General features: G+C 48.1%; 2 protein-coding genes across 5 annotated transcripts; one reads left to right on the top strand and one right to left on the bottom strand.

Annotated features, from left to right (window-relative positions):
- The first annotated feature begins 337 nt into the window (after window positions 1–337).
- Window positions 338–7,607, top strand: Kat5 (lysine acetyltransferase 5). 4 transcript variants are annotated; one of them, XM_004627227.2, is made up of 14 exons: window positions 340–978; window positions 1,078–1,144; window positions 1,453–1,521; window positions 1,613–1,749; window positions 2,032–2,187; window positions 2,277–2,351; window positions 2,452–2,526; window positions 3,070–3,318; window positions 3,394–3,483; window positions 4,479–4,619; window positions 4,693–4,786; window positions 6,690–6,849; window positions 6,958–7,039; window positions 7,127–7,607. In XM_004627227.2, the coding sequence occupies exons 1-14, from the start codon at window positions 967–969 to the stop codon at window positions 7,259–7,261; spliced, it is 1,542 nt and encodes a 513-aa protein (XP_004627284.1). In that variant the 5' UTR covers window positions 340–966; the 3' UTR covers window positions 7,262–7,607. The 4 variants fall into 4 exon arrangements, with proteins under 4 accessions (XP_004627283.1, XP_004627284.1, XP_004627285.1 ...); XM_004627226.2 differs by having other exon boundaries at window positions 338–1,144; XM_004627229.2 differs by lacking the exon at window positions 2,032–2,187 and having other exon boundaries at window positions 342–978.
- A 252-nt stretch (window positions 7,608–7,859) lies between these two features.
- Rnaseh2c (ribonuclease H2 subunit C) lies at window positions 7,860–9,040 on the bottom strand. The gene is made up of 4 exons (XM_004627225.2): window positions 8,811–9,040; window positions 8,533–8,714; window positions 8,336–8,455; window positions 7,860–7,993 (listed from the first exon to the last, which is right to left on the bottom strand). Exons 1-4 carry the CDS (start codon window positions 8,980–8,982, stop codon window positions 7,967–7,969), a joined length of 501 nt encoding a protein of 166 aa, XP_004627282.1. The 5' UTR covers window positions 8,983–9,040; the 3' UTR covers window positions 7,860–7,966.
- Between the last annotated feature and the right edge of the window lie 4,997 nt (window positions 9,041–14,037).

Raw genomic sequence — 14,037 nt, 5'->3', positions numbered from 1 at the left:
GGCCATCTCTTGTACTTTGTTCAATTTTTGGTTTCTCTTAATTCCTTTGGGTGTGGTGGTACTGGAGATTGAACCCAGGACCCTACTACTAGAGAAGCACTCTACCACCAACCTACATCCCAAGCCCTTTTTTGATTTTATGACAGTCTACCCAAGTTGTCTAGACTGGCCTCTTTAACTTGCGATCTTTTTGCTTCAGCCTCTCAAGTAGCTAAAGTTAAAGGTATGTGCCACCACATCCGGCATATCACTCTTTAATAAATAATTTTTAATATATTTATTTGCTATATTCGTTTCTTCTCGCCCAATGTCCCTAGTAAGTTCCATGAGGCCAGGTTTTTATCTCGCGATGAATTGCAGGCTCGAAAAAATATTACCAGTCACAAGGTAGCAGCTCAGGAAATATTTGCTGAATATATGAACGAACAGCATAAATACTATTTTAAAAATCGGAAACCAAACAGGCAAAGCAACCAATTTGAAATCTTGAGTATCTGGTGACATCCAAAGGGGCGGTGCATTCCGATTCCTTTAGCTCCACCCACTCCCAGCTTCCAAACCAAGTACTTCTGGCTCTCCAGGTCCACCCCCGGCTGAGCTCATGCAGCTACCACCCGGCCTCGCCGCTTACAGCCAGTAGGGGACACCCGAGCGCAGCCGTCTGTCAAAGCCCAAACACTAGATCCACGTGACCCGCGTCGCACCCGGTGGGCGTCACGTGACAGATTTAGTTTTCCTCCAATGGCTGTACACGTTGGGGGGCATTTTTATCCAGAACCTGGCCTGAGGCTTCGAAAAGCCTGTTTTTCGGTCACCTAAACGCAATGCCTCTCCTACTCCAGTTCGGTAGCATATCTCTCAAGGGTCCTCTTTAAAGCAATTTCGAAAGGCCTAGGCCGGCAGCGCTCTCAGTCCCGGAAGTGACATCTGCCAGAGGGGCCGGAAGTGGCAGTGGAGGGAGGGAAGATGGCGGAGGTGGTGAGTCCGGTGCCCGGGGCGGGGCGGAGGGAGCCAGGGGAGGTGGGTAGAGCCCGAGGCCCCCCAGTAGCCGACCCTGGCGCCGCGCTGTCTCCCCAGGGGGAGATAATCGAGGGCTGCCGCCTACCCGTACTGCGGCGGAACCAGGACAACGAAGATGAGTGGCGTGAGTGACGTCGGGGGGCGGGGCCACAGAACCCGAGGGCGAAGGGCGGGAGTCAACCGACCCACCCCGCAGGAGGCGGGGCCTCGGGTATTCTGGGCGGGGCGTACTCCCAGGGAGGGGTGTGGCCCTCAGCAGTGTGGGGATGGACAGGGCGGGGCTTGGAAAAGGGTGGCCCTTAGTGACTGAAGAGGGCTTGGGCGAGAACCTCTAGGTGCTTGGGTTCCGATGTGACGGTAGGGCTCAGGTCAGAGAAGGACGGAGTCTCCACGCCTGCCCACCTAAGACCCCTGTTTGTGTTGTTCCCATAGCCCTGGCCGAGATCCTAAGTGTGAAGGACATCAGTGGCAGGAAGCTTTTCTACGTCCACTACATTGACTGTGAGTTTCGAGCTGGGGTGAAGTGGGGTTACAGAATAGTGTTTGGGGGAAGCTTCTGGCATTCCCTCCTGAGCTCTTTTTATTGCTGCAGTCAATAAACGTCTGGATGAGTGGGTGACCCACGAGCGGCTGGATTTAAAGAAGATTCAGTTCCCCAAGAAAGAGGCTAAGACCCCCACCAAGAACGGACTTCCTGGTTCCCGGCCTGGGTCTCCAGAGAGAGAGGTGGTGAGTAGGTCCCCCTGCTTCACCTCTTCTCTCCTGCCTCCTCCTTCTCTCACCCCATGGCCTTAGGGGCTTCTTGGATTGGCTGGAGGCAGCATTCTCCTGGCTCAGCTTGTAAAGAATGGGGCCACATTATAGCTGTAACTTCCAGAGTCCAGTGGCCATTTCTAAATCCTTGAGAAGGCAGAGGGTGGGCTTTGATCAGTCTGAGCTGAGGGGCCCCTCCTCTTCGCCATCCCACCACCATACCCACCCCAGAGGAAGACCCTGGACCTATCTCTACAGCCGGCCTCCGCCCAGGCCAGCGGGAAGACCTTGCCAATCCCGGTCCAGATCACACTCCGCTTCAACCTGCCTAAGGAGCGGGAGGCCATTCCCGGTGGCGAGCCCGACCAGCCGCTCTCCTCCAGCTCCTGCCTGCAACCCAACCACCGCTCAACGGTACCCTCAGCAATTCCAGGGACCTTGCTTTCTTCTCAGGTCCCACCTTCTCTACCTTCTGACCCACCTTTCTTGGTTTCTCTCTACAGAAACGGAAGGTGGAGGTGGTTTCACCAGCAACTCCGGTGCCCAGTGAGACAGCCCCGGCTTCCGTTTTTCCCCAGGTGAGCCCTCCAGTTTCTCCTTCCTTTCTTCTGTTCTTTTGCTGCCTTCTTCAGGCTCACCTCATAGCTACTTGTTCTATTCCTACCATCTCGTCTGCAGAATGGGTCAGCCCGTAGAGCAGTGGCAGCTCAGCCAGGACGGAAGCGAAAATCAAATTGTCTGGGCACTGATGAGGTAGGTGTGCACAGCTGTGGAAGACCAAGCTGGGTGGAAAGCAGGGGAAGGAGGCGAGGTGGAGGGGTTAGGGAGCACCTAGTTTAAGAGTAAACAGGAGGGGCTGGGGAAATGGCTCAGTGGAATAAGAGCTTCCCTGGCAAATGCAAGGGTCTGAGTTTGATCCCCGGTTCCACAAAAAAAAAAAAAAAAGAGTAAACAGGGAGGGGCTGGGGAGATGGCTTAGTAGAATAAGCGCTTCCCTGGCAAGTGCAAGGGCCTGAGTTCAATCCCTGGTTCTGCCAAAAAAAAAAAGTAAACAGGGAGTGGTGGGGTTGGTGAGAGGAGCCAGGTGGAACATGGTTCAGATTAGTCACTGGATGATGTTTTCCAAGTTAGTTTCTCCAGGATTTTGGTTTCTTTATTTTGGAAAGTGGGGATTATGGTACATTCCCCACAGAATTGCCATTATGCTTGAGAGAGGAAACGTGGCAGGGCTGTGAGCTGCAGTGTCCTGCAGAGCTGTCCCCCTGTAACCTGGTGTCTTCCACCGGTCCTGAGCAGGATTCCCAGGACAGCTCAGATGGAATACCTTCAGCTCCACGCATGACTGGCAGCTTGGTGTCTGACAGGAGTCATGACGACATTGTCACCCGGATGAAGAACATTGAGTGCATTGAGCTGGGCAGGCATCGCCTCAAGCCGTGGTACTTCTCCCCATACCCACAGGAGCTCACCATGTTGCCTGTCCTCTACCTATGCGAGTTCTGCCTGAAGTATGGCCGTAGCCTCAAGTGTCTGCAGCGTCACTTGGTATGAGTGGTCCTGGGAGGCTGCCCTCCCAATACCTCAAACCCAACCTTCACCTCTGATCCCGTTTTTCCTCAGACCAAGTGTGACCTGCGGCACCCACCAGGCAATGAGATATACCGAAAGGGAACCATCTCATTCTTTGAGATTGATGGACGGAAGAACAAGGTCAGTGGTTGAGGGGCAGTGGGGCCTGGGGTTAGTCAGATAAGCAGCTTCTTCCTGCTCTGGAAAACGTGTGTGTAGCCTATTTTTATTGAATTCTTGCATAGGGCAGGTACAGGCTATACAAAGGACCAGGAATTAGGATGTGTTCTGAGAGCTCATGATCTGTGGCAAGGCAATGCCAGCAGCTACTCAGATCCTTATGTGAGCAGTGATGAAACAAGGGTGGGTTAGCAGGGTCCAAAGGTGGTGGTAATCAAAGCTTCAGAGGTGACTTTTGAGCGTTGACAGAGACCTACAGAATTAGTGTAAAAGGTAAAGATCACTGGTCAAAAGGTCAAGCAGAGACCATGTTGTCACAAGAATTCAGGTGAAAAGATTGAGGTCAATAGGAAGTAGACATACAAGGTTTGGGTTTGTGCCAGTAAGGAAGGAGAAACCTAGAGTCTGCTGAAAGTGAGACTTCTCCAGTCTGGAGCCTTGAGGGCAGTGAGTGAGAAGTTGGTCTTTTAACTGGCAGGAAGCTCCAGCCTAGGCCTTGGGAGTTTGGGATGATGTTATTCTGTTGGTGGAAGTGTGGCACTGGTGCCCAAATGGTTGTATCTAGCACGTGCTTAAGAACTATGTGGAAACTGTATGTAGCAAATAAAGTAACAAGATTCATAGTTTTGCTGGGGTCAGGGGCTAAAGTTGTTATTCTAAATTTCAAAATTCCTTACTTCCACCACACTATAGTACCTCAGTCTTTAAGCGGGGAAGCTAGACTTCCTAGACTGCCACATAGGCAAAGCTTCTGATGAGGCCTTGTTGGAGTGTCATTTCACGGGGACACTGTTGTTGACTGAGTGTGGCACAGCCCCCAAGGGCAAGGCTTAGGTGGCCATACCTCATGGGAAAGCTGTCTGGGGCCAAAACCGTGACCCCAGGGAGCAGTACTCAGTACCTGCCCAGCTAGGACATAAAGCTCCCCAGAATGCTAATAGCCTTTTCCTTTGCAGAGTTACTCCCAGAATCTGTGTCTTCTGGCCAAGTGTTTCCTCGACCACAAGACCTTGTACTATGACACAGACCCCTTCCTCTTCTATGTCATGACAGAGTATGACTGCAAGGGCTTCCACATTGTGGGCTACTTTTCCAAGGTCAGTGCTCATCCAGATATGCTTTGGCCCACCCTGAACCAGGCCCCTCTCTCACACTCAGCTGCTCTTCCAGGAAAAGGAGTCCACAGAAGACTACAATGTGGCCTGCATCCTGACGCTGCCTCCCTATCAGCGCCGGGGCTATGGCAAGCTGCTCATTGAGTTCAGTGAGTATGTATGCTGCTGCCTGGCCAGGTACTGGCAGACCAGCAGAGCCAGGCCACCCATCAGCTCCCACACACAGATGTGTTGGGTGTCTGTGCAGCCCAGTCACTAAGGGAGCCAGACAGAAGTACAGGTGGGATTCTTATCAAGGTCCTCTCCCTTCTCGGACTGACCACCCTGCTTTCTGGACTAGGTTGAGGGCTGTGCTATCCCTTGATCAGGTTCTATATATTATCCAGCCTTTCCCAAATCTGAGTTATCTGCCCTCTCTGAAGCCCTGGGGTACCTTAGAGAACTTCTATTCATCTGTCTGGGCCTAAGTTTTGATACACATTCTTGGATAAGGGCCAGTGATATATCCCCGAGTATCTCATAAGCCTTGCTAGCAGCAGATCAAACTTAATTTACCACATACTGTCCCCTCCTTTATGCTACTAGAAATTAAACCCAGCACCTTTGAATAGAACTGTATCCCTTTTTTATTTATTTATTTTTTTTTTAGTTTTTGAGATGGCCTCAGTTATTCAGACTGGGTTTGAGCTTCTAGTTTTCCTGCTATAACCTCCCAGAGTGGGATTTTAAGTATGCACCACCAGGCCCAAGTATCCTACTCCTTTGTCAGATTCAGTTCTTTAAAGCCCAGAAGGCACACTTCCCCTCAGTATCTCTATCCCCAATGCTGTTTTTTGCCTCCTTGATTCTCTCTCATCCTCATTCCATTCACTGCTCTAGGAGCCTTTGGAATAATAAAGCTCTGCCTGGGGGAGGCTTTGCCTGTTACCTGCTAAAGATACAGATGCTTGACCTGACCAAAGTCACAATTTGTTTGAGAAATTTTATTGGTTAAATAGTACCAGGAGGGAGTCACATCCCCAGCTTGATAGCAGGCAAATACTTAAAACAAACATGCCAGGAGACTTCTGTTAAACGGGATGTGGGTGGGGCTACTGGGAGCACCAGGTCAGCATAGCATAGACAGGTATTCACTGAGGGGACTGTAGAGGCAGTTATAGCCTTGAGGCGCCCATCAGAACTGCATGCAGTGTCAACCTAACTGCTGGGGAGGATCCCAAGTGTATTCCCTTCCCCTTCGTGGTTCCTCTCTCCAGACATCATGCTTTCTCTCTTACCATAGGGTGCCCAGTTGAAATCAGGAGAAGATGACCAGTAAGAGACACAAGTGCAGGAAAACCAGAACAGATTCAAATCCATCATGGGGCTAGTTAAGACTGATGGTGAAGAAGGGCTCCTGTAAAGCAGTAGGCACCCTAGGGCCCTGGCAGCAGACTAAAAACCATACTAAATAGCTATAAGGCTCCTTGGTTCTGCAGGGCCTGAGGGCCCCAGGAGGAGCCAAAGGCCTACTGTAGAGGTCAGCTGCCTGTTCTGAGGAATAGCCTCCCTCTGCTTCAGAAGGACCTTGGCACACTTTCCCTCTGCATCCTCAGTTGCTCAGCAACAAGTCCCACAGCAGTTGATATCCCTAAGTCATAACTAGAGATTAACTCCACTCACTTAAGCTCTGTCAGGTGTGGCCAGAGATGAGGGTCTGTTTCTGTTTCCTCCTCATGCACCCAGCCACAGAGGCTGAGGTGGCACAGGAAAACGGGTGATACCTTCCCACAAGCCTTTTTCTCTGCATTACGCCAGCCCTTGAGTCTTCACTGCCTCTTCAGCACCTTCTATAGCTGCTTTGTCAGTGCCCTTTACCATATTTGGCACACAGGTGAATTGACCTTCATGAAGAAACAGGCAGAATAGAGAAGCCATACAGCCATATCACTGAATTACCAATGGGAAGGGCCAGGTTAGCAACTAGGCAGCAAAACTCTACAGCACATGCTCATAAACTGCGTATGTGCACGTGTGACTGCTTAATCACCCTCTCTTGCTTCATTACTTTAGGTTATGAACTCTCCAAGGTAGAGGGGAAGACAGGGACCCCTGAGAAGCCCCTCTCCGATCTTGGCCTCCTATCCTATAGAAGTTACTGGTCCCAGACCATCCTGGAGATCCTGATGGGACTGAAGTCAGAGAGTGGAGAGAGGCCGCAGATCACTATCAAGTGAGCCTGGCTCCACCTACCTGGGGGTGCATGGCATGGCCTATGTGTTCCTGGGGCTCCTGGGACAAGTGAAGGCCCTTAGGGGACCTGACTTTTACCCTCCCACAGCGAGATCAGTGAAATTACCAGTATCAAGAAAGAGGATGTCATCTCCACCCTGCAGTACCTCAACCTCATCAATTACTACAAGGTAGGGAGGCAAGCTGGGGAGACAGGTGAGTGGGTGCTGAGTGAGCCCTATGTGAGCTGACCACTTGCTGGCCTGTGTCCTGCTCAGGGCCAGTATATCCTTACTCTATCAGAGGACATCGTGGATGGGCATGAGCGGGCAATGCTCAAGCGACTCCTTCGAATTGACTCCAAGTGTCTACACTTCACTCCCAAGGACTGGAGCAAGAGAGGAAAGTGGTGACAAGGCACTGCCTGCTACAGCAGCATGAGCCAGCAGAGCTGGGGCCATCAGCCTGCTACACAAACCCCCTGGGGTTACCAGGAGACATGCCACAGGAGGCAAAGCTGAATACAGCTCCCAGAAGAGGGGCGGGGCCAGCACCGAGGCCCACCCAGGGCTCAGGTCAGCACCGTGGTCAGCTGCCACAAGCCCAGGCCCACAATGAACCAGGGACCAGAGGGAGCCGGGCAGCCGGACACCTCCTTGCCCCGCAGTGTGTACAGTGTGATGGGGCTTGGGGCACTATGTACAGAAGGCTGGTGATTATAAAAATTTCTTTTATAAAGTAAATGCTGGGGATCAGGTAGGTACTGACTGCAAACATTTTTTTATCTTTTGCTTGTTTGTTTTTGAGATAAGACTTATGTAGTCCGGGATGGCCTCAAACTCCCCTAGACTAGATCCTCCTGAGTGCTTGGATTACAGGTGTGGTTGCAAAATTCAGATTTCTTGCCCACTCCACCTTGTCCCAAGCAATAAATTGTTTCCTTAGGCCAGGGCCACCAAGGATTTTTGGAGAGGTAGCCATACTAGCTTGGGGGCACTAACATACCCAGACTCACAGATGCCATAAGCTCCTTTATTGGGCTGATGGAATCAATGGCTCCACAAAACTGCCTTCTGGTGTGGGATGGGATTGACAGCTTTCAATTCCAAGCTTTCTTCTCAGTCCTCGGGCACCTGTGCGTGAATCTGCAACAGAAGTCACCTCTGCTGTGTGATTTCTCAACCTCAGCAGCCAGTAGCACACATACCTGGGGAGGGTCCCAGCTGCTCAGGACCCTTTCAGGAAGGCCACAAAAAAGTGGAGAGCAAAGGGCTGGGGAGATAGCTCAGTAGAATACATACTTGCCTGGCAAGTGCAAGGTCCTGAGTTCAATGCCCCGTACCACAAAAAAAACCAAAAAGTGGAGGGCAAGCCATGCTCCATCCACCCCTTTGTTCTCCCCAGCCTTAACGCCCCAAATCCACTGGGACAAAAAGATGAGGGGGGGGGGGACTAGTCCTGGAAGGTGAGCCCATACGTCTACTCACCGCTGCAGCGAGGATGGGCCAAGCTAGGGCGCCCCGCACTTTAGCGTATGGGCCAGGGACGGTTTCCAGGCCCCACACCGTGAAGCGGCTGAAGCTGCCGGTGGCTTCCATAAACCGGTCCTGGGGAAGGGGCCTGGTTCAGCAAAGGAAACGCCACACCAGTCTGCCCTCTTGCCAACCCCATCCCCTCTGCTCACGAAGCTCCGCTCCAGCGATTTCTGCTCCTCTTTCTCGCCATTGTTCTCTGAGCCGCCGAAGTCCTGCTTCCCTATCAGTCCCTCTCCCTTCTCCTCTGTCACCGTCACGTATCCCTCGAGGCCGGGCGGCACAGACACCTCCTCGCCCCGCAGACTGCGCCCACGAAATGACACCTGGAGGCCTGCAGGAAAGGAACGGAGCTATAGGGCGGCACGGGCGGGGAACGTCCAGGGGGACGCGGGGGCTGCCGGGAGCGCGGGCGGACAGCACGGCTCACCGTCCTCGCCCTGGCGGATGGCTGGCGTGAAGAAACGCTGAACCGGGGCCGGCCGGTTCGCTAGGACCTCGCAGGGAAGAAGGTGTAGCACGGCTGGGGCGGCGTTGAGCAGCGTGGCGGGGCGCACGTGGACACGTTGTTTTTCCACCACGGACTCGCCGCTACTATCCATCCCCCTCCACTCTCAGACTGAGGCTGAAGCCGAAGCTGGCGCGGAAGTGCGCGGGACCTGTCGGGAGGCAGCGCAGAGACTCCTGGGAAACGTAGTCCCTACAGCTGGGCTTCTACGAGCCACGCCCAGCTCTTTAGCATTTTAAAAAATGATAGATGTGTTCTTTGTAAAATTTTAAAACGACTCGGGAGAGTAACCCCCCGTTTCTTCTTCTTCTTTTTTTTTTTTGGCAGACCCGGGGATTGAACTCAGGCTCTTGCACTTTCCAGAGAAGCACTTATTCCTCCGAGCCATGTCCCCGGCCCCGGGAGTACCCTTTTCATGTAGGTTAACACGTTGTCTTTTTTTTTTTCGGGACAGGGTCTTTCTATGTAGTTCAGGCTGAACTTGAACTTGCTATGTAGCCAAGGCTGGCCTACTACTCAAATAAAAATAACAAAATAATAAAGAATAAATAGTAAAAAAGTACTATTTCAGGCAATCCTTCTACCTCAGCTTCCTGAGTACTGAAATTATAGACATGCGCCACCACACCCTGCTATTATTTTTAGTTATTAGGGACACCATTTGTGTTTTGTCTTACAGACCTAACTATGGGGTGATTTTTGTACCGCGGATGTTTTTTAGTAAGATTTATAAATATTTTTTCATTATGTCTTAGGTTTTGCAAAACTGTTTTTGGTTTAATTCTTCTGTAATATCATTAGTTCAGATAACGAAGTTATGTTTTGTCAAGTTCTCCCATACAACAAAGATATAAAATTGGCTATTTGGATTACAATTGTATCAATTTATAGATTTAAAAAAAAACACTCACGGTTCTGTAAAGATGTTACATTTTATATTTTAGTTGTTTAACCAGATATCAAAAGATTTTTTTAATCTGTAATAGTTTTTATTTTATTGAATTCTCCAAAATTAGTCCTTCCCCCCCCCCACAATACTGGGGAGCAAACTTGGGACCTGGCACTTGCCAGGCAGGCACTTATGCCCCTGAGATATTAAAATTAGTCTTTTCCAAATAGTGATAATTTTTGGCTTTGTATCTTGTAATTTGCTTTCTTTTCTAGTAGCCCTGCTATTCTATTGAACATATACAATATCACAGAACCTCAACATCACACAAGGTCACTCTGTGACTATGAAGAAGCAAGACTGGAAACCTGTACAATCATGTTTCAGCACTAGAAAGAGTTGAGCACTGTCCTGATGATGAAAACAACAAGATGTCCCTCTTCCTTGGATAATAAAGTGAGATTGGGGCTGGTGAGATGGCTCAGTGGTCTAAAGCACCTACTTAGAACAAGCTTAGCAAAGCACAGGGACTGCGGTTCAATCCCCCAGCGCCAGCCAGCCCCGCCCCCTGGTGGGCTGAGCTGGCCACACACACACACACAATAAATAAATAAAAATTTTTAAAAAAATAAAAAATAAAGTGAGATCACTTTTTTCTTTACTGATTATAGTATCAGCCTCTGTCTAGTCTGCCCTCCTCCTAGCCCCTGCTTCTGACAGCATGCAATCCAGAGTGAAGCCCCAGTTCCCAAGTCCTTCCCCAGATCACTGAACCCAGACACAAATCCCATGAGCCCTACTTCTAGTACACTGAGATGTGCCACTGTGCAAGAGTACTAAACCTAGGTTATTCAACTGTGGAGGTGTTCCTGGTGGGCTTTGCCAGAAGAATACTGACAGATTTAGGGAAGGTCTTGCTTTAGTTTTCCACTGAGAATAAAATAGGCAATTCCTGCTAGGTGTGGTGGCACATACCTGTAATTCCAGCTGTCGAGAGGCAGAAGCAGAAGGTTTGTTGAAAGTTTGAAGCTACTTTGGGCTACAAAGTGAGTTCAAGGGCCAGAGATATAGCTTAGAGATACAATACCTGCCTGGAAAGCATAAGGTCATGAGTTCAATTCCTGGTACCAAAAAAAAAAAAAAAAAGTAAATTCAAGGCTAACCTGAAGTGTACAATGTTTTGTCTCAAAAAAAAAAAAAAAAAAAAAAAAAAAAAGGGCTGGAGATATAGCTCAGAGGCATAAGTGCCTGCCCAGCAAGTGCAAAGTTCCACGTTCAATCCCCAGTACCAAAAAAAGAAAAGACAATTCTACTTATTTGCATCTATCTATATAGCTGGGACATTTATTTCATGTGTAGTAGTTACTACAATAGAGCTTATTTCAAGCTGGGCATAGTGGCACATGCCTCTGTTCCAACTCTCAGGAGGCTGAGGCAGGAGGATCACTTCAAATTCAAAGCTAGCCTGCAGTACATAGTAAGTTAAGTCAGCTGGGAATACACATCAAGATCTTGTCTCTGAAAACCAAAATTTAGGCTGTGTGTGGTGGTGCACACCTGTAATCCCACCACTCCAGAGGCTAAGGCAGGAAGATTGCTATGAGCTTAAGGCCAGCTTAACTACATAGTGAGTTCAAGTCCAGCTTGAATTATAGTGTGAGACCTTGTCTCAAAAAAAAGAAAAGGTGAGGTGTGGTGGGATATGCCTGTAAATCCAGAACTGAGGAGGCTGAGGTAGGAAGATTGTTTCAAGGCTGAGGCCAGCTTGGTTTACAAAGTGAGCTCAAGGCCAGTCTGAACTGTATAGTGAAACCCTGTCTCAAAAAGAGAAAAAAATAATTTACTTTTTTAAAAAATAATTTATTTCTTGATCATTTATGCTTGTTTCTATAAAAATTGGGTGGTTTTTGTTTTAATTTCTAATTTATTCACAGATAATTCAATTTATCTGTGGCAAGCCTTTACAAACTTCCTGTAAAGGTTTAAAATATTTTATCTTTAAAATTATTTATTTGGTACAGGGTCTCACTACAAAGCTCAGACTTGTAGGGATCCTCCTGTCTCAGCCTCCCCAGTGCTGAATTCTTTTAAAATTCCCTTCCTCGTGTTCCTCTCCTCTATTTCTTTTTAATTAATTTATTCATTTATTTTTGTATTTAGTACAGGGTCTACAGGGTCTCAGCCTCCTCAGTACTGAATTCTTTTAAAATTTCCTTCCCCTGTGCTCCTTTCCTCTAATTAAATTAAATTAAATTAAATTTATTTATTTATTTATTTATTTTTGCATTTAGTACAGGATCTACAGGGTCTCACTATGTAGACCTGGCACTTGCGCTTGCCAGACAAGCACTTATTCTACTGAACCATCTCCCCGGCCCTTTTTTTTTTTTTTTTTTTTTTGAGTTCTCAATCTTACCTTCTTATCCCATTGGCCTATAAGTCAATCTTATTCCAGCAACACTTTTTTTTTTTTTTTTTTTTTTTTTTTTTTTGTGGTACTGGGGATTGAACTCGGGACCTTGCACTTGCCAGGCAAATGCTTATTCTACTATCTCCCCAGTCCCTACACTACTTTTTAAAATTTTTTTTTTATGTATTTGGTACGGGGTCTCACTATGCAGCTTGGACTTCTAGAGAGCCTCCTCTTTTCAGCCTTCCCAGCACCACCATGCTGGGTCTCTGTGGCTTAGCATGCCGGGAGTGGGGCGGCTCAGCATGTGGTGCCGGGGATCAAACCCCTATTTTGATTACTACGGCTCTGTAGTAAGTTTTGAAATCAGGAAGTATGAGTTCTTTCTTAAACACATACTTTTTAGTAGCAGTTCAACAAAACTAAACAGATGATACACAGATTTCTGGATACAGGGCCTCCTCCACTGTCAGCACACTGTTCAACTCAACAGAATATGCTCCCCAAGATGCTGGCAGGGGAGTTTCCACAGGAGGTGCTCTCCCACTGTCCTGAGATGAGACTGCTGAGACTGTGAAGAAAAAAGCACCTAATACCCCAGTACCATGCACCCAACATCAGGGTGATTCATCTAAAGAGTTCCTTGGGGAGTTTACAGTGTGTTGCTCCCATCCTGGCCAATGACAGACACAAGAAGTGAGGTCCGCCTCAGTCAAGCTCTGTCACACTATGGGCGCCAGGGGCAGAGTGCGGAAGAGGGTTTGAGGAACTGGGTCAGGGCTGGAGCTGGTTTCCTTCAGGGTTCTGAGCAGCAACCTGACAAGTTTATCAGTGCCTGAGGAAGTTCAAAGCCTCAGTTTAGCTCAAGCCTGTTGGAAACAGTCTGCCACTGGCCAGGTCACAGCACAATCAAAGCATTCACTTTCTCAATGAGGAAAGAGTACATACAGGAAACCGAAGGACCCTATATATACTACCATTTATTGCAATGAATGAACTTACCTTCACACATAACTACCACCCCAAAGCCTATAGCAACATCTGAGTTCGGCCTCAGTGCTGTGCATCCCGATTTTTATTGTATTGAGACAATCTTGTTATGTAGTTCAGGCTGTTTGTGAACTATGTAGCCGAGGCTGGCCTTGAACTCATGGTGATTCTCCTCTTCAGCCTTCCAAGTGCTGGGATTCAGGCATGTGCTATTACACAGTCAGTTTGCTAATGTTTAAATTAGTGGTGTGGGCATCAAACCTAGGGCCTTGTATATGCTAGGCAAGAATTCCATTAACAAGCTATATCCTCAGCCCCTAAGTTGCTAATATTTTGTCAGTTTTTTTTAAACCTGTATTCGTGGGAGATATTAGTCTGTGGTTTTCTTTTTGGTAATGTATTTCTCTGGTGTGAGTATTGGGGCTGGCCTTACAATCTGGTACTTTCTGATTTGGAAAATTGTAGACTGCTGTGGCCTACGTGTTGCTCCCTCCTGACATGTTGCAATCTTTCTTTTCCCTGAAAGTTACTTATTATGAAGAATGTTCAATATATAGCAAAATGTTCAATATACTGCAGATCTATAGACAGAATTATAATACTCTTGATATAGTAAGTCTCAATTTTAAGACAGTATGTTGACTCCCAAATCAACAATCATTGTTAGCTCAAAAAGAACAAACTGTGGCCAGTGACAACAAATATTAAATAAGTATTTGTGAGATTTGCTCCAATAAATTAGTTGTTTTAAAAATACACTTTGTTGCTGGGGAGATGGCTCAGTAGAATAAGCGCTTGCCTGGCAAGCAAGTTCAATCCCCAGTTTTGCCAAAATAAATAAATAAATAAATAAATAAATA

Source organism: Octodon degus, unplaced genomic scaffold (genome assembly GCF_000260255.1).
Source record: "Octodon degus isolate 3935 unplaced genomic scaffold, OctDeg1.0 scaffold00018, whole genome shotgun sequence".
Lineage (NCBI taxonomy): Eukaryota > Metazoa > Chordata > Mammalia > Rodentia > Octodontidae > Octodon > Octodon degus.
The sequence above is the reverse complement of the archived record's forward strand: the minus strand, read 5'-3'. Positions and strand labels throughout refer to the sequence as shown.

Bases quoted from the DNA above. Each gene is read 5' to 3' on its own strand.
- Kat5 (XM_004627226.2), top strand. From the start codon at position 967: ATGGCGGAGGTGGTGAGTCCGGTGCCCGGGGCGGGGCGGAGGGAGCCA. The intron at 1,522-1,612 runs GTGAGTTTCGAG...TTATTGCTGCAG, and splicing joins CTACGTCCACTACATTGACT to TCAATAAACGTCTGGATGAG. The intron at 3,484-4,478 runs GTCAGTGGTTGA...TTTCCTTTGCAG, and splicing joins TTGATGGACGGAAGAACAAG to AGTTACTCCCAGAATCTGTG.
- Rnaseh2c (XM_004627225.2), bottom strand. From the start codon at position 8,982: ATGGATAGTAGCGGCGAGTCCGTGGTGGAAAAACAACGTGTCCACGTG. The intron at 8,715-8,810 runs GTGAGCCGTGCT...CCTTTCCTGCAG, and splicing joins CATCCGCCAGGGCGAGGACG to GCCTCCAGGTGTCATTTCGT. The intron at 7,994-8,335 runs GTGAGTAGACGT...CTTCTGTTGCAG, and splicing joins GGCCCATCCTCGCTGCAGCG to ATTCACGCACAGGTGCCCGA.